General features: G+C 38.8%; 1 protein-coding gene across 8 annotated transcripts in view; it reads right to left on the bottom strand.

The window, feature by feature from the left end:
- The window catches only part of ARHGEF3 (Rho guanine nucleotide exchange factor 3), a 337,446-nt gene that overhangs the window by 149,596 nt on the left and 165,597 nt on the right, over positions 1-22,253 (bottom strand). For all 8 annotated transcript variants that reach the window (XM_060203100.1, XM_060203099.1, XM_060203097.1 and 5 more), the window contains one exon: positions 16,583-16,645. In XM_060203100.1, the coding sequence (XP_060059083.1) occupies positions 16,583-16,645 (63 nt within the window). The remainder of the gene's footprint in view (positions 1-16,582; positions 16,646-22,253) is intronic.

Here is a 22,253-nt window from a genome sequence, read left to right as displayed (position 1 = left end):
ATGGGCTTAGCAAGAGAGAAATGTGAAAGGAATTGTCAGTCATTCTCATCTCTGACTGATCCTTAGTTAATGGAATGGAGTGTTCTCTAGGTCATTTGAAGACAAATAAAAATGGGGAAGTGGAGAGAAATAGGTGATGAGGTCGAGAAATAACAATGAGACTGTGTTAAGCCTTCAGGGCCAGTAGGAGACATTGCAAAGAAGTGTGACTTAGACTAAAAGAGTTCAGAAGGTGGTGCAGTGGATAAAGTGATTAAGACTTTCAATCATGAGGTCCAGAGCTCAACTCCTGGTATCATGTGAGCCAAAATGATGTTCTGGTTTTCTCTCTTTCCCATAATAAACAAACAAACACATATACATACATACATTTAAAAAAGAAATCCTCTAGCTGCTGTACTGATAATGGACAAGGGCAAAAGCAGGGAGGCCAAGTGAGAAGTTCCAAGACTCTTTTGGGAGATGAAGGGGGCCGGGTAAAGGTGGTCCAGTTGGAAACAGTGATAATTGTGGGATTCTGGTTCTATTTAATGGCAAAGCTGACATTGGTGTGGTCAACTAGTTGTGCATTGATGAAGCTCATTTGAATCTGAACAGAACTTTTCAGAATGAAGTCAATATTGGGTTAACTTTGAAAAGTCCCTTTGTTAGACATACAATCAATTTTCCCCCTCTCATATTAATTAGTGATTTATATGACTAAAATTTAATAGGTGTGTACATAAACACCATTCCCATCACCAAAAGTTTGTGCCCCATCCTACCCACAAACCCCCCACAACACCCCCACCCCACCCCCACACCTCTGCTGGCCCAGGAAGCCGCATGTTCACCCTCCCGCTCACCACAGGGTTTTTACTTTGGTGCCCTACTTTCCATTTAGTAAGATCCTGCCTTTAATTTCCCTTTCTGATCTTCTTTCTCAACTTCTGTTGATGAGTGGGGACATCCCATACTCATCTTTCTCTTTCTGACTTAGCTCACTTAGCATAATTCCTTCTAGCTCTGACCAAGATGGGTCAGAGAAGTTGAGTTCATTGTTCTTAGTAGCTGCATAGTATTCCATTGTGTATATATACCACAGCTTTCTCAGCCACTCATCTGTTGTTGGGCACCAGGGTTGCTTCCAGGTTTTAGCTATTATGAATTGTGCTGCTATGAACATAGGAGTACACACCTCTTTTTGGTTGGGTGTTATGGAGTCCTCGGGGTAGATCCCCAGGAGAGGAATTACTGGATCATATGGAAGGTCCATGTCTAGCCTTGTGAGAGTTCTCCAGACAGCTCTCCACAGAGGCTGGACCAATTTACATTCCCACCAGCAGTGCAAAAGGGTTCCTCTGTGCCCACAGCCTCTCCAGCATTTGTTGCGGCTGTCCTTTTTGATGTATGCCATTATCACAGGGGTGAGGTGGTATCTTAATGTTGTCTTTATTTGCATTTCTCTGACAATCAGCGACCTGGAGCAGTTTTTCATATGTTTGTTAGCCTTTTGGATCTCCTCTGGAGTGAATGTTCTGTTCATAGTCTCTGCCCATTTATGGATGGGGTCATTTGCTTTTTTGGTTCTTCTTCTTCTCCTTCTCCTTCTTCTTCTTCTTCTTCCTCTTATTCTTCCTCTTCCTCTTCTTCCTCTTCTTCCTCTTCTTCTTCCTCTTCTTCCTCTTCCTCTTCCTCTTCCTCCTCTTCCTCTTCCTCTTCCTCTTCCTCTTCCTCTTCCTCTTCCTCTTCCTCTTCCTCTTCTTCTTCTTCTTCTTCTTCTTCTTCTTCTTCTTCTTCTTCTTCTTCTAGCGTTTGCCCTTCTTCCGTAGCCAGTCAACAGCGTCAGGTTGAAAGCTGTCAGGAGCTGCTTGTTGCTGGCTTTGAAAGTGACTGGGATCCATGTGGATTCAGTTGGCTAGGAAGGATCGTCAGTTTCCCCAATGAATGGGTACTCACGGGATGCACCACGAGAAGGTCGATCCAATAAGTTTGCTGAGCTCTTTGTATATTTTGGTGATTAGTCTCTTGTCTGATGTATGGCATGTAAAGATCTTCTCCCATTCTGTGAGGGGTCTCTTTGTTTGTGTGATAGTTTCTTTGGCTGTGTAGAAGCTTTTCAATTTGATATAGCCCCATTTGTTTGTTTCTGCTTTAGTCTTCCTTGCAATTGGGTTTGTTTCATCAAAGATGTCCTTGAGGTTTAGGTGGGAAAGTGTTTTACCAATGTTTTCCTCTAAGTATTTGATTGTTTCTGGTCTAACATCAGGTCTTTAATCCATTTAGAGTTTATTTTTGTTTCTGGTGAGATAAAGTGCTGAAGTAACTTTTTAAAATACTTTTATTATTTCCAGAAATGATATATTAAAAGCAAGTTTATTGCCCCCTACAGACACATAGACCCTCACAGCTTTCCATTTTTATCCCCTTAATTTCATCTTTCCTTGTATCATTTATCTTTTGTTAGAGATGCGATTTTATATTTGGAAAACATTCATTCAACAGGGCTGGCAAGTAGTTTACATGGATAACTTCATTACTTTGCCATGAGTGTGACCCAGGTTCAAGAGCCTGGCCCCTACTGCATTGAAGGAAACTAGGTGTTCTCACTCTCTCTCTATTGCCATATATATATATATATATATATGTATATATATAAATTTTTTTTTTTTTTTTTTTTTTTTTACCAGAGCACTGCTCAGCTCTAACTTAAGGTGGTGTGGGGGATTGAATCTAAGACTTTAAGGCCTCAGGCATAAGAATCTCCTTGCCATTATGATATCTCCCCTACTCTCTCTCTCTCTCAAATTTTTAAAAAAGCTAAACAAAATTGTATTATCTTTATTTATTTACTGGATAGAGACAGCCATAAATCAAGAGGAAGGTGGGTGATAGAGAGGGAAAGAGAGAGAAAGACAGAGAGAGAGACTTGAAACACTGCTTCACCATTTGCAAAGCTTTCCTCCCGCAGGTGGGGTCTGAGGGCTCAAACCCCACCTGCGGGAGGAAATACATGTGTATTCAACCAGCTGAGCCATCACCTGGTGCTCACTCACTCTCTCTCTCTCCATATATATTACTCATTCCTCCCCCCCAAAAAAAAATCATTCCAGAGTGGTACAGACCTAGAGATGAAAAACAAAAATTTTTTTTTTGTTCAGCAAATCTTGGCTGAAAGCTGGATACATAAAGGCACTTTCCTGGGCACCCAGAAGGCATCAGACAATACCAACACCTATCTAAAACAGACAATAATATCAGTACTTGTCTGTGTCCTGCTCCCTGTTCCCAGATTATCATTATTATTACAATAATTGCAGTAAACACACACATGTCAGCCCTCTTCACATTATCTTGTTTAACCCTTAGAGCAGCCCTAGTATTTTTTAAGCCAATAAGAAATAGGAATTTTTTAGTAGAAGGGATTAATGGTTTATAGCAAATAGAGTTGGTACATGTGTATAATTTCTCAGTTTTCTGCAAAACACTCTTACCCCCAGCCTAGGTCCTCCTCCACCATCTTGTACCAGGACCTGGAATGCCCCTCCCTCTCCTTCCAGAGTCTTTATTTACTTTGGTGCAGTACAAGCAGCCTTATTATTGTCTGCATTTCCCAGTCAAGGAAACCACAACACAGAGAGGTTGAGTACATTGCCTGAGGACATGTGATTAGGAAGTGAGGGGAAAAGTCACAGTACCGGAATCTTTGCTTCTGGCTTCTTTTGTATTTAAGGTACAATCTAGAATGTGAGTCCCAAGACAATTCTCAGTTTCCCTCAATCATCCACAGCAGGACATGTCTCAGCTTCCACTTCCACAAAATGAAATGAATGCCACTAGATAGTCCTTTAGGCCCTTGTCAGGTCTAAAAATACTAGACATCTTCTCTGAAACCCAATATTATCAGAGTTAGGAGTCTAATGGTAAGAACAGCATAGATGCAGAGTCCACCCACCATTTAGTATCATTTCTTAGCTCTTGAAAGAAATGAAGAAATGCCCTCAATCAAAACTTTGGGCTGACCAGCCAGAAGAAAATGTCTTAACTCAAGAACATTCTATGGGAGAGAAATGTTTGCATGATCAATAGCAAAAGTGTTGTGTCAAAACCCACGATAATCTGGGACCACTTCTTAACAAAGAGGGGAAAAAAAAAACTCATAAATTTAGATAGTGAGATGTTCCATCTCTATGTTTGACTAACTTGTAGCAAAATCAAGAGTAATTCCCACTTGTTTGCAGATAAATGAGGCTTAATTGTTCACTTCCTTTAATGTCCTTGTGCCTGTAGAACTCAGTAAATACCAGCTGATTGAGTTTGTGAGAATGATTCAATGAATGCACCAAATGAACTTATTGATTCTACAGTAACAAATATTTCTCTGAATGAGTGAAATTTATATAGATCTAACCAGAAAAAAGCAGTACTTTTGCCTGCCAAAAGGGGAAGAAAACACTTCAGATTTATCGATTTTAGCACTCTGTAGATGGTTCCAATTTTAGAAATGTGCAATTTGAGGTGCATGGGAGAGAAGATGAAATCACATTTATACAACAACAAAAATAAAAATAAAAAGGGGGCGGAGAAGTGAGTCTCCTCAGGAAAGAACCACAATAAACACCTTCAGCTCTGTAGGGTGTTTAAGTTCCAGTTGCTTCATCATTAGCACCTGTCAGGACTTTCACTCACAGTAAGACTATTTGCACAAGGAGTCCATTTACTGCATAAAATGATCCACACTTGCAGTGTAGGCTAGACTGCAGGATGGAAGAAGATTTATGAGCCAGGGCTCTTCATTTTTGGACATTGTTCAGAAGTTACCCAAAAACTTGCGAGTATCCATCAAGTATTGTAAGATGTTCATGGACAGGAAATGTCAAAGGAAAAGTCAATATGTCACCATCAGATGCAACTAAAACGAAAAGAGAAAAAAAAAAAAAAAGAAAGGCAGCTTCTGTTACTGAAGCCAGGAAGATATAACCAGATCAAAGATGAGGCTTGATGAGATTATTTAAGTCATTTGGAGGAAAAAAACTCAATTAGTGAGGAACGGAAGCCTGGATAGAACTTTCTAACCCAGACTATTTACATAATTTTCAGGTGGACAGACCTAAACTATATTGTAGGGAAAAAGAACCATGAACCAAAGTATTTGAATGTAATTATTTCCAAGTACTTTTTATTTTTACCTCAAGTAATCTCAATCAAAATTGAGCTTATGTGCTATAAAAATTTAAAGATAGTAGAGATGTGGGAGTTGGGCGGTAGCACAACGGGTTAAGTGCAGGTGGTGCAAAGCGCAATGACCAGTGTAAGGATCCTGGTTCGAGCCCCTGGCTCCCCACTGGCTCCCCACCTGCAGGGGTCACTTCACAGGCGGTGAAGCAGGTCTGCAGGTGTCTTTCTCTCCCCTTCTCTGTTTTCCACTCCTCTCTCCATTTCTCTCTGTCCTATCCAACAACAATAACATCAATAACAACAACAGTAATAACTACAACAATAAAACAACAAGGGCATCAAAAGGGAATAAATAAATAAATAAATATTAAAAATTAATAAAAAAAAGATAGTAGAGATGTAAACTTTGGCAATATAACACACTTTTTCTTTGAATTTCTGGCTTTGTTAACTATGGATGATGATGCAGAAGGACCATACTTTTGGGTTATGTGGGTCTATTCAATGCTGCATATACCTTCATTTAAATTAAGCATATCTGATAAAGATAAAAAATACGCCCCCACTACCACCAATTTCAATAGCCTGTTCAGCTCTGCATTCGTTAACAGTTTGGCTTTTATTCATTTGATTTTACTTATTTATTTTTTCATGATAATAAATGGAAGCAGAACAAAATAGCAGAAAGAGATGAACTATGAAAATCACAGTTTACTATTATTCATAGTAACATTAAAATAGAACATTATGGAGGCATCTTTATGCATCTCTCTTAAAAAAATAGAGGTATAATAATGGTTATGCAAGCAACTTTTATGCCTGAGGCACCAGAGGTGCCAAGCTTAATTCCCCATACCACCATAAGCCAGAGCTGAGCAGTGCTTTGGAAAAGAAGTGAAAGAAAGAGAAGGAGAAGAAGGAGAAGGAGAAGCAGAAGGGGGAGGATGGGGAGGGGGAAGGGGAAGAAAAAAAAGAAGAGGAGGAGGAAGAAAAGAAAGAAGGGAGAAAGATTGAAAAAGAAAAAAGTAAAGTAGAAGTGAGAGGAGAAAGCTTCCCAATTCCTTTTCCATGGTGATATGTACACTTTACCAGGTGAGCCACTTCTGACATGTTAATATGGAATCTACCATCCTCAGAGCCTCAGAAAATCTGTGGATAAAATCCAAGATGGGTTTAAAATGATGAAATCACCATTTTTAATAGCTTGTATGCAAAAACATGTATGTGCCTTTATTTTCACTAATGGCTAAGATCAAGCATTTTATTCTAGTCTGAATGGAAGCTTCATATCAGAGGAATATTATTAGAACTGTAACTTTGTCTATATTTTAAAATTACAGTGTGGTTGGTACAGGCATTTCAAACCATCATTTAATTTGGTCATCTTGTGGATGGCATGGTAGTTATGAGAGTAATTATTTAGCCTGTTGCCAGGTCTTACTACTAACAGCACTGAGAAGGAATTCCTATCACACAATTGCTATCTAAATATTTTTATATATCCATGTTTTGCTGTAATCTTATTAATTTTAAAAAACATTTCATTTGTCTTACTTTAATGAGAGAAAGATATATAGAGAGGGAGAAGAAAGGTACACACAGAGAGAGAAAGACTAGAGCACCGCTCATTTCTGGCTTATGGTGGGGACTTTGGAGCCTCAGATATAACGGTTTTTTGCATAATTAATATGCTATCTCCCCCACCCAATCATATGCATTTTAAGTACATATAAACCATCATCATAGTGGGCATTCATAGAGTTCACAAAAAGGTTAAGAATCCCTGGAACTTAATTTCTGTGATTCCGTTCTCCCCAAATAACCACCATGCATAATGCAGTTCACATTCTTTCATGCTTATTCCTTTACATGGATAAATATATATAAACATTTGGAAGTATAATCATATATATTCAATAATTGTTTTACACTTATTTTTGGTATACATTTTTCTGTATGATTCGGACATTTATGTGGTTTCCGCTTTTGATTAGTATATTCAAATGCAGCAATAAAGTTCTTTGTATATGTCCCTTCATGTACTTAAACTTTTTTTTTTTTCATGATCAGTTCTACTTATGATCACTTTCTATTTGTGGAACACTTGTGCCAAGAACAAATATCCTCAAACTTAACTGCAAAGTCATTTTTGTGTTTTAAAATAAAAGCTAGTGTTATTTTTGTCTGTGTTTACTATAGGTCAGGTTCTAAGTGTTTTATATGAATTATCTCATTTTAACATTTCCATTCAATTATCACCATAGCAGACACTGTTACAATTTCAGTTTGCAGGTGAGGAAATGGGAAGTGTAGAAAAGTGTTCAGTCACAAAGCTCCCAAAGTTGACAATTCTGATGATAAATTCAAACAAACAACTATTTTTGGAGATTTCAAACCTGCATTTAATTTCAGTTCTATCAATAGCCTTTTGCAAACAGCAGTAGATGATGACTTAAATAATTTGTGATATCAATAGATTATGAGAGTGTGTCATGAAGCTCCATGGGATATTTCTGTCACTGTGTTTTATAAGAGGTGACAGAGAAAAGACCACAGTCATATTTATGATCCACACTCAATTAACCAGGTCAAAGGTGAGATGGAAGGAGTTTACTGAGTATTTTAAAAAGGAGAAAATTTGCCATTGGTGATGAGAATAAGCTTGGACTCAGCACAAGGCCGGTATGATCTCAGGTCCAAACATTTTCACAAGCAAATGCAGGCCATAAATCCAAAATGGAAAAAAATGCTAACAGATTAAATATAAGGGTACACTAATAAAGACCCAAACTCAGGGGCAGGCCTGGTCTCCTTGGTGATAAGACCATTATTAAAATCTCCCACGTAATTCATCAAGGCTTCACGCTGGCCAGGGCCAAGCTAATCTCCCCTGTTAGCAAGTTCCAAAATACATCAAGAGAAACAAAACCACAGAAATGATATCTTTTTAAACAATCTGCACTTTGCTGAGCAAAGATAAAATAATCCCACTGCTAGTGTGTGTCAGGTTTGGCATATCCTACTAATACATTTAGCTTAATGGAGACTGGAAAGCACCACCACCACCACCACCACCACCACCAACCCCAACACACAAACATTTGTATTTTGAACAGTCACACCAGAGGGAAAGTTAACAAACCAAGTAATGAAAACTGGAGGATGTGCATCACAATCCCCAAAGATGGTTTGTCAAGAAAACCTGCTAAATGTCCTCTCTGTCACCAGAAGCTGAAGTTAAGGAGTCTAATGCTTTTTCCTTTCTTCCTGGCCTAGAGGCAGTATGTGGAATCCAACTATCTTGAACTTGAACTTTGAGCAAATTACTTGCTCACTCCTACTTTTTCTCTCTCTGAGCCTCAGTTTCCTCATTTGCAAAAATGGAACAAGAATATCCAGAGTCTCAGGATTAGTGGGAGAACTGGATGGCTCTCACCCCACTCCCATGTCTGCTTCCATGTGGAAGTGCTGCCAGCATGCTGAGAATCATGTGCCAGCACCACTAGTCCTATCCCACCAGTCAGGAAAAGGGTCTGAGTCCTGCTAGAAGATCTGTCGGGCCTTAAAGCTAGTCCCCCCACCCCTGCTCCATGCTCCATTGCTGACACTATGGTCTATTTACATAATCACTGTTTTGCCTGAAAGATCCCCACCACATTATCCCCTCAGGGTATTGCTAGTTCCTGCCAGTTAAAACCATTACAACAGTTGCTAAGGACTTCCCAGCATGCCTTTTGCCTCTCTCCACCCCCTTTCCTAGCCATTTTCTGTTTCTGACTTGCCACTTCCGATATTATCCCATAAAACCCACTTCTGTTACTGGTTTTGCTCTCTTTTCTCTCCCAAGTCTCGACCTGGAGAAGGGCTGGCATGTACAACGGGAAGTGGCCATTGCGGTTTGGTGCCACATGGCCTAACCCACTGTGCTCATGTCAGACTCTGGGGCCCCGAATCAAAAAAGAATTGTATTACCACGCTGCCATGAGTTCCTGGTCTCTTGCCTGTGAAGCTAGCCCAGTAAGGACCCAGAGGGTGAAAGACTGGGTGCAGGGACAGGGTGACAAGGAGGAGGAGGAGAAGAGACACCACAGCTGACAAAGCTTCTTCTTTGTGTAATGCTCCTATGTGGTGGCCAGAGGCTTGAACCCAGGTCTTTGTGCATGGTAACATGTGCACTCTACCAGGTGAATTAAGCCTGGTGCCCTACACTTCCACTTCTCACTACCAAAAGAGACAGAAACCTGCTCACAGGTAAAACAAATGAACAGCTATAGGCTTTCAGTCAGGATTTTAGTACTTGATCCTGATAAAAGAGATTCTGCAGAACTTGGACTGTAGTTGAGTATTGCACCCAAGTAAAAGATTCTGGGGTAGGTGGGGGGAGAGAGCTCAGGTCCTGGAACAGGATAGCAGGGGACCTAGTGGGGGTTTTATTGTTATGTGGAAAACTGAGAAATGTTATGCATGTACAAATTATTATATTTACTGATGATTATAAAACATTAATCCCCCAATAAAGAAAATTTTAAAAAAGAAATTCTGCAAATATATTCTTGGATGTCTACTGCTGCTATTTCTAGTACTGAAAAGTTGGAAATTAACTTAATATCCATGAAAATGTTGGCTGAATAAAGTTGGTGTATTCATCTGATAAAGTTGATAAAAACATTCTTAAAGTAGGTCTCAGGATATGATGGCAATGATCTCAATAAAGTAAATGAAAAACACAGAAAACTTAAAATGTGTCACAATCCAAGATGATTTTTGTCAATTATCCATCAGCCATTGGAATATAAATGTCTAGTTAATGTCGATAACTGGGAAGAAATTCAAATTTACTAAGCATATGAAAGAAATTCACTAAGTTAAAATCTTTTAGTGTGAAGCTAAAAGTATCCAATGACATTCTGACTACAAGTACCCAACTGATGTCACATAATTATTACTGTCATGAGAAACATAGCAGTTGCCATTTTATTGATCAATGTTTTGATGAATTATAAATGTTATGCTTTTGGAAAACTGGAATTTCTCTGGGACAATTCAGACTTCTCTCTCCATTACTTTTCTATCAGGAAAATTAAGATATAGAAAATAGCACTGATATCCACTGAGAGGCCTCTTACTAGTGTTCAATTTTGCTCAGTTTAACACAGTTCCTCTCCTCTAGACAGATATACAAAAGTTTATAGGTGATCTAGTACAATTTTCATTGAAATAACATTGTGCTTAATACATGAAATATAGCTTTAACTTCCAAAATTGTTATCTGATATATTTTAGGTTTTCTATATTTCTGAAAATCTTCATGGCAAATCCCTTTTTATATTTCTGCTCTAAACTTTTATCAGAATATAAAGATTGTGCAAACAAAGAGTGGCAAAGTGGGTTATCATTATGACCTTTGAAAGTGATTACTAAAGCTTAGTCATCCAATGTGGAGTTGGTCACTACTTTTCTGATTTTCTAAAATGAAGCATCACATATAGCTTATCATGCCCCCAAATGTATAATCTACTAGTGGCTTAAAGAGCTACAAAGAAGGATCATATAATACTGGAAGATTCTGAAAGTGATGTCAGTAAACATAAACTAAGGGGCACCCCATAATGATCCTGGGTCCATGCTCTCAGAGGGATGAAAAATAGGAAAGCTTCCAATGGAGGGGATGGGATATGGACTCTGGTGGTGGGAATTGTGTGGAATTGTACCCCTCTTGTTCTATGGTCTTGTCGAGCATTATTAACTCAATAATAAATAAATAGATAAAAATTTTAAAAATCATGTACTTCTGCTGGTGGGAATGTCAACTGGTGCAACCACTGTGGAAAGCATTCTGGAGAATTCTCAGAAGGCTAGAAGTGGACCTATCCTATGATCCTGCAATTCCTCTCCTGGGGATCTATCTTAAGGAGTCAAACACACCCATCTGGATAAAAAGATGTGTGTATACCTATGTTCATAGCAGTACAATTTGTAATAGCCAAAGCCTGGAAGCAACCCAGCTGTTCAGATGAGTGACTGAGCAATTTATGGTATATATACACAGTGGAATACTACTCATCTACTAAAAATGGTGATTTCACTGTTTTCAGCCCATCTTGGATGGAGCTTGAAGAAATCATGTTAAGTGAAATAATTCAGAAACAGAAGGATGAATATGGGATGATCTCACTCATAGGCAGAAGTTGAAAAACAAGATCAGAAAACACAGGTAGAAGCTGAACTGGAGTTGGTGTATTGTACCAAAGTAAAAGACTCTGGGGGTTGGGGGAGGGAGGGGAGAAGAGTACAGGTCCTAGAAAAGGATGACAGAGGACCTAGCAGAGGTTATATTGCTATGTGGAAAACTGAGAAAAGTTATGCATGTACAAACTATTATATTTACTGTCAACTATAAAACATTAATCCTCCAGTAAAGGGGCAAAAATAGAGTGCACACATTATCATGCCTGAGGAACTGTAATGAAGTCCTGGTCTCCACTTGCAGGAGAGAAGATTCACAGGTGGTGGAGAAATGCTGCAGGTGTCTCTCTTTCTCTTTCCATTTTTATCTCCCCCTTCCATTTTCATTTCTCTCTGTACTATCAACTGTGGTGACCCCAGAAGGAGTTTGGGACTATTAGCATACAAATGACGTCACTCACCCTGAGGAGGTGCTTCAGAGAAGGGAATGTATAAAAGCAAGGGACTTGGAGCACATGACTCTTTTTGGCTGGCTGCTGCTGCTGCTTCTGGTCAGAAGCTTCTTCTGGTCAGGTATTCATCATGGTTGCTTTTCCTGGGAACTGAACACGTGTGACTCTGCTAGCCGGTAAACTTTTAGACCCCTCTACAGCCATGAACAACCCTTACCAGAGCTTATAATTGTTTATCTTATGGGACTAAACTTTGATAATCATATTCAGACTTTATAGACCTAGCGTATGCTTAACCCTTGATGATAATTGCTTATTTTGCCTTTTACTTGTTTCACCCTAATAAACCATGTATTGATTAAACCAGTTCCCAGCTCCTGCTGTGAATTCTTCTATATGCGCCACAAGCAGCCCCAACCCCCATACCTCTTTTTAAGTTAATTTACAACAATCAACAAAATAAAATAAAAATTAAAGAGGCAAAGAAAATGGCCTCCAAATGATGTGGATTCATTGTGCAAGCACCAAGCTCCAGCAATAGCCCAGATGGCAAGTTGGAGGAGGAGAAAGAGGAGAAGGAGGAGGAGGAGCAAGCAGCTGCTTAAAAATCTATCTGTTCTTCAGGTACATAGCAAAATCAGACATGCACAGCAGCAGCCAAGATTAAACTCAGCAGGACAGGGATTTGCAAAGGTCTTCAGTTTAGCTGTAAAGAACATACCTCCCAGCTATATTGATAGAATTTTGTATTCTACTTTATGCCATTTTGTATGCTTGCAATAAGTCACAGTGAAACACTGTACAAGCGAGTGGGTGTGTAATCGCAGCAGGGAAATATATCAGTCTGTAGTTATGCCTTTGTGGTAAGACAATTTGTTATGTCTGTTGTTTACATTTCATAAATTTTCTACACAGAACATATATTCCTCTTCATTCATTCACACTGCATTTGTCATTGCGAAGGATTTTCAGGCCCACCCCAGAGCTTATTTGTATTTTGAGGAGTATCTATGCTCAGCAGTGCCCTCCAGAGGGGGACCACCTACCTCTTCTGTCATTGGCTATTCCTAGAGCATCATGATCCTCAGCTCTTTACTTCAGTATCCCTCATCCACCAGAATTTACATCAGGAAAGTGCAGCGAGGGGGAGGGATCCCCGAGACCATCCCACACCTATCCTTTGATGTGAGAGATTTGTAGGTGGCTACAGGGAGCTCTTTGCATTCTGCAAATAGTTTTCAAAGTATATGTTTCCCCATCACCCCCCACCCTGTAATAGTTTTCTTTCTATCCTGCCAGAAAGCTGGGGACTCAGCCAACAAAATGGGTGAAATGATAGGGCAAAAAATAGAGCCCAATTATATCTTCAACTAGTAGAACTTTCTAGTCAGAATTCGTTTCTCAATAAATGAAATCTTTATAAAAAGCTAAAACAGAAAAAACAAAACAAAAAACAAAAAAAGGAACTCACTTACTACCAATTATTGGGGGGTGGAGAGTATGAGAATGATTCTTTGGCAATATGGTGCCTTCTGGTTTCCTTTGTAAGAACTCTTCACATGAGGACTTAGTTGGACCTCCATGGGCCCATGCAATTACACATCAGTTTCATAAAATTTTCTGAACTCCAGTGCTATCATCAGATTCTTCAAAAATTCCATGATCCCCACCTCAAAACATTTGAGGACCCCTGTTCTGCGAGTATAAGCTATTTTCTCAGCTTGCCCACTCCTATTTGGTCTTTAAGTCTAAGCATAGCAATAGGCTGGAGAGGAGTTTAGTAGGAAGACTCCCTTCCAGGCACCTCTCAGAATTAACATCTGAATCTTACAGAGAAAAGAAGACATGGGTGAGAATGTTTGATGTGATCACACTCCTGAGAGTCCTATGTATATACCTTTTAATCAAAAGGAAAAGATTTCATCAGTGCTAACATTTCTCAACTTGGTTGAAACACACACACACACATACACACACACACACACACACAGAGGATTTGCTTTTTTTCCTTTCCCTCTCCCCCCTCTCCTCCCCCTCCTTCTCCTGCTCAATCTCTCTCTCTCCTCTCTCTCTCTCTCTCTCATCTATCAACCAGTAAGTATTTTCCAAGAGCCCACTGTGTAGGCAGCACTGAGTTGGGACTCAATGGAAACTTGACTGTGATCCCTGAAGACCTCTGTTCTTTCATCAAGCAACATTCTGTTAAAAGCACACATCTGGTGAATGTTTTTCCATTTATTAAATGGAATAAAAAATTGAGAGTTACTAACATTACTTTCCCAAGCCCTCGCACCCTCTGGTATGAGTCATCCATCAGAATCCATCCTTTTCTTTCTTTTTTGATACTTTACACTACACAGAAACAGGCTCAAAACATGTCTTTTGTAATGCTGCAGGTTAGCTAAAGGACTGTGATGCTACTGTTTACCACCACTTAAAAGCATCTTTGCTTAGCTAACAGAGGCCATTTATTTGTCAGGGCAATTGATTTATTGGACTTCCATATTATGTAGACATTGTTGCCTTTATCACAGAACATATTCACTTAATTCATTTCAACTCACCTCTGCTGCCATGATAATACTGGGTCTGTCCTATATCCTGCTATGTATATGGCTCTGATTGCCAGTAGTCTGTGAGACACTGGTTTTTGTGTCTAACAGCTTCTAGGATCATTCAAATTCTTACATTTACTATAATCCAATGTGACATCTGAAGGAAACTCTTCCCAGATTCTGTAATCAGTTTGCCACATTTTAGGGAAAATGCCAGGCAACTTAGGAGTTTGGCCATAGTTGAATTCTTCAGCGTAACAGTAAATTTCTATATCTTTCTATTTCTTTCTTTCTTTTATTTTTTTTTTACAGAAGTCTCTTTACTGTGATATCAGATGGCAGAGGAGAAGAGAAGAGAGAGGGAGAGATTCTCTCTAACTACACAAGGAGAAAAGATATGAATTAATGACAAGAGACTTAAGTGGACTTAATGAGAAGGCATGTTCACATCACCAACCAATATAGAAACCAAACCACAACTCATAAAAGCAAACAGTCTTCAGATAAGATTTAGAGTTTCTCTGATGAGAAGTTTCTAGGGACTTTCCTGAAAAATAAACATAGGTGAGGAAAAAGATCCACTGAGGCAGAATCTTAGTAATGACCCAGATTAAATTTGTGCCTATGTCACTACACAATGCTGACCTTTGTTTCCTTCACTTCTGAAGTGATTAAGGGCTCGTTAACTTCTAAAAGTCAATGGTCCTAATAATTTCACAAAATTAAAAAATTTGCAAACACAGAAAACTTGCTATTGATAAGGGAATTTTCACTGACTTCATTTTATCAATAGGAAGACATTTAGTGAATAAAGTAAAACCCAGAAGAACAACATCCTTTTTTTTTTTTGTACTATTACCATGGCAACCTACTAGACATACCCAGTTCCACTGATCTGAATAAACACCATATGGTAAAGTAAAGATGGGAAGATACATTACTGAGATGCCAGGCCCACTACATCATCACTGCCTGCATCACAGAACACAGCAATCATTACAAAAAAATAGCTAAAAGAACATTACTTATATTGGTAAATAAATGTCATCATGTGATAATTCAGGAATTGGTGTTTCAAGCAGTTTCAAATTTTCACAAGGATACTATAATATCTGATTTTAAACTCCGCCCCCCAAGCAATGAGGAAAGAAAGACCCCACGGAGGGGAAGAGACTTGTCCAAGGTCACATCATTCATTACAAGCAGAATCAGGACCACAGCCCAGGGCTGAATTCTTAACATAGAAGTGTTCTCATCTCACAACAATGATCTTTGTGGTCTTAGTAAAGGAGAAAAACAAGCCAAACACCTAAGCCTAATGCCTCCATCATTCACGACAATTAAAATCCAAGAAGTGTGAAAGAGATACAGAAAAGGGGAGACCAGAAAAGGCCTGATGAGGCTTCAGAAGACTTTCCAATTGCATCAGTAGGGAGACAGGAAATTATACAAAGGGAACTGCTGAAATTAAGCAGCCAAGGACATGGATCTGAAAAATCCAAGCAAGCGCTTTAACTCTGTCATCACTAGCATCCAACTACTTCAACATCTTTTGCAAACTTCTGCTTTAAAGAACACACCATGAAGCTAACTTTTGTAGGTTCAGTGGGCTTGATACCTTCACTTTCATTATTTAGCTGGGCCTTCAGACAAATTCAGTCAAATCTTTGCCTCCTCTATCTGCCAGATGACAAAATAGGTGAAAAAGAGTGTCATATAGACTCTTAAGTGTAGAATTGTGATCTCAACTTTTATTCATTTAATCCAAAATCACCATGTTGCTCCACCATGTTGCTAGAGACTTGTGGCTTCTGAGTCACTCACTCAGTTGTCTGAGCTGGGCCAGCTTGCTACTACCTTCCCTCAAAGGGGGATACATATCAAAGGGGTCTTTAATCTGTGGTCAGTTCTAAAACAGAACAGTAACATCTATCTAGATTCCACCCATATGCACAGTTTACTTTATTTTATGAAATAAAAGATATGAGCAATACACAACGTGGTTTGGAAGTTTAAGTTGTCACACAGCTTTTTACCAGGAAAAAAAATTTTTTTTTAAGTTTCTTTCAAGTGACAACTTCCACAGCTGGGTCCTGGAAACTTAACACACACACACACACACACACACACACTATATATATATATATATATATATATATATATATATATATTAGCAGATTTGGAGATGAGATTTGTTCTCATGGCAAATGCAACAGGAAGGACTGGACTTACATTTATGTCAAGACTACAGAGGCTGACAGCATCTTCATCTGGGGAGCTCTGCTTCCGTTTTCGCTGCAAGACAAGTGAAATAACAGATTATAAATGTAAGGGGATTATGATCTTGAGTAAGGAAAAAAGGAAAAACTGTCAAATAGCACATGTAAGCTCATGTTACTCTAACATGTTACCCAAAACCTTAAAATAGGTTATGTAAATGAAAGCCAAAGAAAAAACAGGAAACTCTTAAGCTCTAGGATAACTGGTTTACATTACTGCTCTTATTCATGCTGTCACAGTCTTTTTGTCATCCCTCCCCCCAAACCCCACCAAATATCTGTATATCAGGGCTTAGAAACTTGAGTTACAAATTTTCAAATCCTACTAGCTTAGAAGATGAAGCCAGACTGGAAAGAAAATCTAATTCATTTCAAGATGTTCCATTTTTTAGAGTTGTTTTGTACTTACTGGGTTAATTTAAATCTGTTCTAAACCTCAGCCAGAATCCTGATGCGATTGCAGAACCAGAATATGGGAAAGAATCTTGAATAGCTTCTCCCATGTCCCAATTTTACAATCATAAATACAGAGATTCAAATAAGGCCATTTGTCCTCAATGTGGATCAACAATAGTAGAGAATGGTCCATTCTCTGAAGGGATGTTGGACAACATACTCTACCTACCACTTGAGAATGATGGGTCCTGAAATTAGTACAGCGTGGAATGTTGCTAGCTGTGACCACAGAATGCAAGCTCAGACCTACAGGGATGCAGAGGTTACATAGGCTCCTGTGCTGAACATGGGACCCAAATCAAACCAGTGGGGTTTACAATTAACAATATTTATATACTTTCCCATATTTGGGAGCTACTCTTTTCCTTGATCCAGCTTTCTAGTCCTTTCTCCAACCATGACAGCATCTCCCCAGACAAGAACCTTTGTCCACCTGCATATTAGATATCAGGCTCAGGCAAAAACTAGTAAAATCAAGGGCCCCTTTGAATATACCTAAAATAGACCTACTAGCTTTTTCCAAAATGGAGACCTCAAATCTTCATCTGCAATATTCTTGCCTTTAGGTTCATGATTAGTCAACAATTTGTTCTGCTTTCTATCTTAACTCATTTTTAGCCATCAGGTTCCAGATGTTACCATGATTCCAGCTGGACTTCCTTGGGCAGACGATCCTACCAATATGTCCTAGAGCTCTGCTTCCCCAGAGCCCCACCCCACTAGGGAAAGAGAGAGACAGGCTGGGAGTATGGATCAACCTGTCAATACCCATGTTCAGCAAGGAAGCAATTACAGAAGCCAGACCTACCACCTTCTCCACCCCATAATGATCCTGGGTCCATACTCCCAGAGGGATAAAGAATAGGGAAGCTATCAAGGGAGGGGACTGGATACAGAGTTCTGGGGGTGGGAATTGTGTGGAACTGCACCGCTCTTATCCTATGGTCTTGTCAATATTTCCATTTTATGAATAAAATTATATAAATAATAAAGGCCACTTGTTGACATCATTCAGAGAATGATGGATTTGAAAAAAACTTATAAATCAGGGAAGTCTGTCAGGTTAGATGAAGAAAAACATTTTTTTCCTCTTTATACAAGAAAACTAACTGCATCTAGAAATAATAAAAGCTCATCAAAGATGTATCCAACAATCGTCTGCATCCCCAGCAACAGAGGCAAGTATTTGTTGATCCTCTGATTTGTAACTTGCTAAGTCTCCTGATGCCATTTGACAAGAAGCTACCAAAGGATAAGATTCACTGGCTTGAAGTTTGAGTAGAATCCAGAGACATTGGAAATCTCTGGCCCCCAACATCTACATCATCTTTTTTTTTTTATTCAAATAAGTATAAACATAGGGAAAGATTAGAAAACAATCAGAGGTGTTGTTGTCCTATAATTGCTCTGTTATTTTTTTTCCTTTTTAAAAAATTTCTTTATTGGGGGATTAATGGTATTCAGTTGACAGTAGAATGCAATAGTTTGTATATGCATGACATTTCCACATAACAATACAACTCCCACCAGGTCCTCCTCTGTCATCATGTTCCAGGACCTGAACCCTCCACACCCCACCCCAAAGGCTTTTAATTTGGTGCAATACACCAACTCCAATCCATGTTAGTGTTTTCCATTTTGATCTTGTTTTTCAACTTCAACTTCTACCTATGAGTGAGATCATCCCATATTCATCCTTTTGCTTCTGACTTATCTCACTTAACATGATTCCTTCAAGCTCCATCCAAGATAGGCTGAAAATGGTGAAATCAACATTTTTAATAGCTGAGTAGTTGAGTAGTATTCCATTGTGTATAATACCACAACTTGCTCAGCCACTTATCTGTTGTTGGACACCTGGGTTGCTTCCAGGTTTTGGCTATAACAAATTGTACTGCTGATTACTGGGGGATTCTGGAAGATGGCGGAATGAGAAGCTGCTAGTGGCTTGAGCTCTGACCATATCTACTGGAAACGGCAGGATTTTTTGCCGTTAGTAGGCCAGTCAATAAGGGGTCCTAGCGGTGACACCAAAGAGATGACTATAACTCAGTTTGGGTTAGAAAATAGAGTAAAAAGAAAGGGAAAAAAATTTCTTTTAAATTATTATTCCTGAAGCGTACCCCCCCCCCCCATAACCAGTCCCTGGGGACCAGAGATCTGCTCCTAGCAGGCTCCCCTGCTGAGCTTCTTTCTGGGGGTGTCATTCATTCTAATTCTATTCTCTTCTGAAACCTTTGGCCTTTTTCCTTTCTAAGTAGCCAAGCAGCTGCCTCTACTCAGGGAGCCTGAGGCAATCTGGAGCCATCCAATCTGAAGACAGGACAGGTTTTTTACTTTGTTCTATTTTATCATCAATACAAGATAAATGCGTACCCCGTTCCCCCTCTCCTTCAGGTTGACCAGAATTAACTCTTAGTGTATTTTCCATTGCTAGGGGACCGGGTGTCTTATTCACTGCTAAAATAACTTGTTTCACTTTTTCTACCGCCCCTACTCATTCTCTCCCTCCCCCCCGCATAGCTAATTAAATAATAAAAAATAAAATAATAAATAAATAACTCTTTCCTTTCACTGCTCTTTTATTACTGTTCTTTTTCTTATCTTTTTCTTCTCTCTCTCTTTCTTTTTTTTCTTCTTTTTCTCATTCTTGCCATCCTTTCTTCCTTCCTCCTTCAGCTTTCTGAATTCACTGATACACATTTGGGAATTATTTTGGGGAAGAAATCTGACTCAGAGTGGACTCTCTCTGCATGTATCTCTGCTCTACTTCCCTTTCTCCTTTAGCTACCCCTAGAATATACAGTGGATAGTAGATTTGCATAACTGTCTATTCTTGCTATACCTTCTTTCCTTTCTCTTTCTTCTTCACTTGGACTTGGTTGCTATTTTTTCACGGACTGGAGACATTGTTTGGATAACTGGTAGTGATTAAACTGCTTCAATACTTGCTTCAGTTGCTATTGTAATTCCTGAGGTTGGTGATTGCATTTGTCATAAACGTATTTAGTACAGTGTTGCTTGTACTCAAGACACAACAGAGGAACAACAGAGCATAAAAATAAGAAACAAATAAATAAAAAAATGGGTAGATCAAAAACAAATAAAACTGCTACTCCAATGAATGAAGACAAGAGCCCAGAAGAAACTACAAATCAGCCAGAAGTAACCATAGATAAGAAAAGTATGCAAGCAATAATAAACTTATTAATCACAGAAATGAAAACATTGGAGGAAAGGAATGGCAGTATTAGGGAAACAACAGTTGAGACCCCCCTAGGAAAATACTGATTATCTTGAGGCAATTAGAGAACTGAAAGCTGAAATAGCTGAACTGCGGAAAGAAGCTGAGGGAAGGGAAAGCAGACTAACAGAAGCAGAAAACAGAATTAGTCAGACAGAGGATGAGTTAGAGAAAACTAAAAAAGAGGTGAAAGAGTTCAAAAAGATATTGAGAGACACTGAGAACAACAACAGAGACACATGGTATGATCTCAAAAGAAGTAACATTCGTATAATTGGCCTACCAGAGGAAGAAAGAGAGGAAGGGGAAAGAAACATTCTAGAGGAAATTATAGAAGAAAACTTCCCAGACCTGAATAACAGAAAGGACATCAAGATTCAAGAGGCCCAGAGAGTTCCAAACAGAATCAACCCAGACCTGAAGACACCAAGACACATCATAGTCACAATGAGAAGGAGTAAGGATAAAGAAAGGATCCTAAAGGCTGCAAGAGAGAAACAAAAAGTCACATACAGGGGAAAACCCAAAAGATTATCTGCAGACTTCTCCACTCAAAGTCTAAAAGCAAGAAGAGAATGGCAAGATATCTATCAAGCCCTGAATGAAAAAGGGTTTCAACCAAGGATAATATATCCTGCTAGACTTTCATTCAAATTAGATGGAGGGATCAAAACCTTCTTAGACAAACAACAGTTAAAGGAGGCAACCATCACCAAACTGGCCCTGAAAGAGGTTCTAAAAGACCTCTTATAAACAAGAACATCACTATAATACTTGCAATATATCAGAGCAAACAAAAATCTTTTTTGAACAATGGCACTACAATACATTAAATCCACAATATCAATAAATGTCAATGGCTAAAACTCACCCATCAAAAGGCACAGAGTTGGGGGATGGATCAGAAAACATAAGCCAACTATATGCTGCTTGCAAGAATCCCATCTGTCACAACAAGATAAACACAGACTTAAAGTGAAAGGATGGAAAACTATCATACAGGCTAATGGACCACAAAAAAGGGCAGGTACAGCCATTCTCATCTCAGACACAATAGATTTTAAATTAAATAAAGTAATAAAAGATGGGCAAGGACATTACATAATTATTAGAGGATCAATCAGCCAAGAAGACTTAACAATTATTAACATCTATGCACCCAATGAGGGACCATCTAAATTCATCAAGCACTTACTGAAAGAATTTCAAAAATATATCCATAGTAATACAATAATAGTGGGAGACTTCAATATCCCACTCTCACACTTAGACAGATCAACAAAGCAGAGAATCAACAAAGACACAAGAGAATTGAATGAAGAGATTGAAAGACTAGACCTATTGGACATTTTCAGAGCTCTTCACCCCAAAAAACTGGAATAGACCTTCTTTTCAAATCCACATACCACATACTCAAGGATAGACCACATGTTAGGCCACAAAGACAGCATCAATAAATTCAAGAGCATCGAAATAATCTGAAGTATCTTCTCAGACCACAGCGGAGTAAAACTAACATTTAACAACAAACAGAAAATTATTAAAAGTCACAGAATTTGGAAACTAAACAACATACTCCTTAAGAACCACTGGGTCAGAGAGTCACTCAAGCAGGAAATTCAAATGTTCCTGGAAACAAATGAAAATGAAGACACAACCTATCAAAATATTTGGGACACAGCTAAAGCAGTATTGAGAGGGAAATTTATAGCCATATAATCACATATTAAATACCAAGAAAAAGCTCAAATAAACGACCTGACTGCACACCTCAAGGACTTAGAGGAAGAGGAACAAAGGAACCCTAAAGCAACCAGAAGGACAGAAATCACTAAATTTAGAGCAGAAATAAACAAAATCGAAAATAAAAGAACCATGCAAAAGATCAATGAAGCCAAATGTTGGTTCTTTGAAAGATTAACTA

The sequence above is a fragment of the Erinaceus europaeus genome, chromosome 12 (genome assembly GCF_950295315.1).
Source record: "Erinaceus europaeus chromosome 12, mEriEur2.1, whole genome shotgun sequence".
NCBI lineage: Eukaryota > Metazoa > Chordata > Mammalia > Eulipotyphla > Erinaceidae > Erinaceus > Erinaceus europaeus.
Note: the sequence above shows the minus strand (reverse complement) of the source record. Positions and strands in the feature narration are given on the sequence as shown.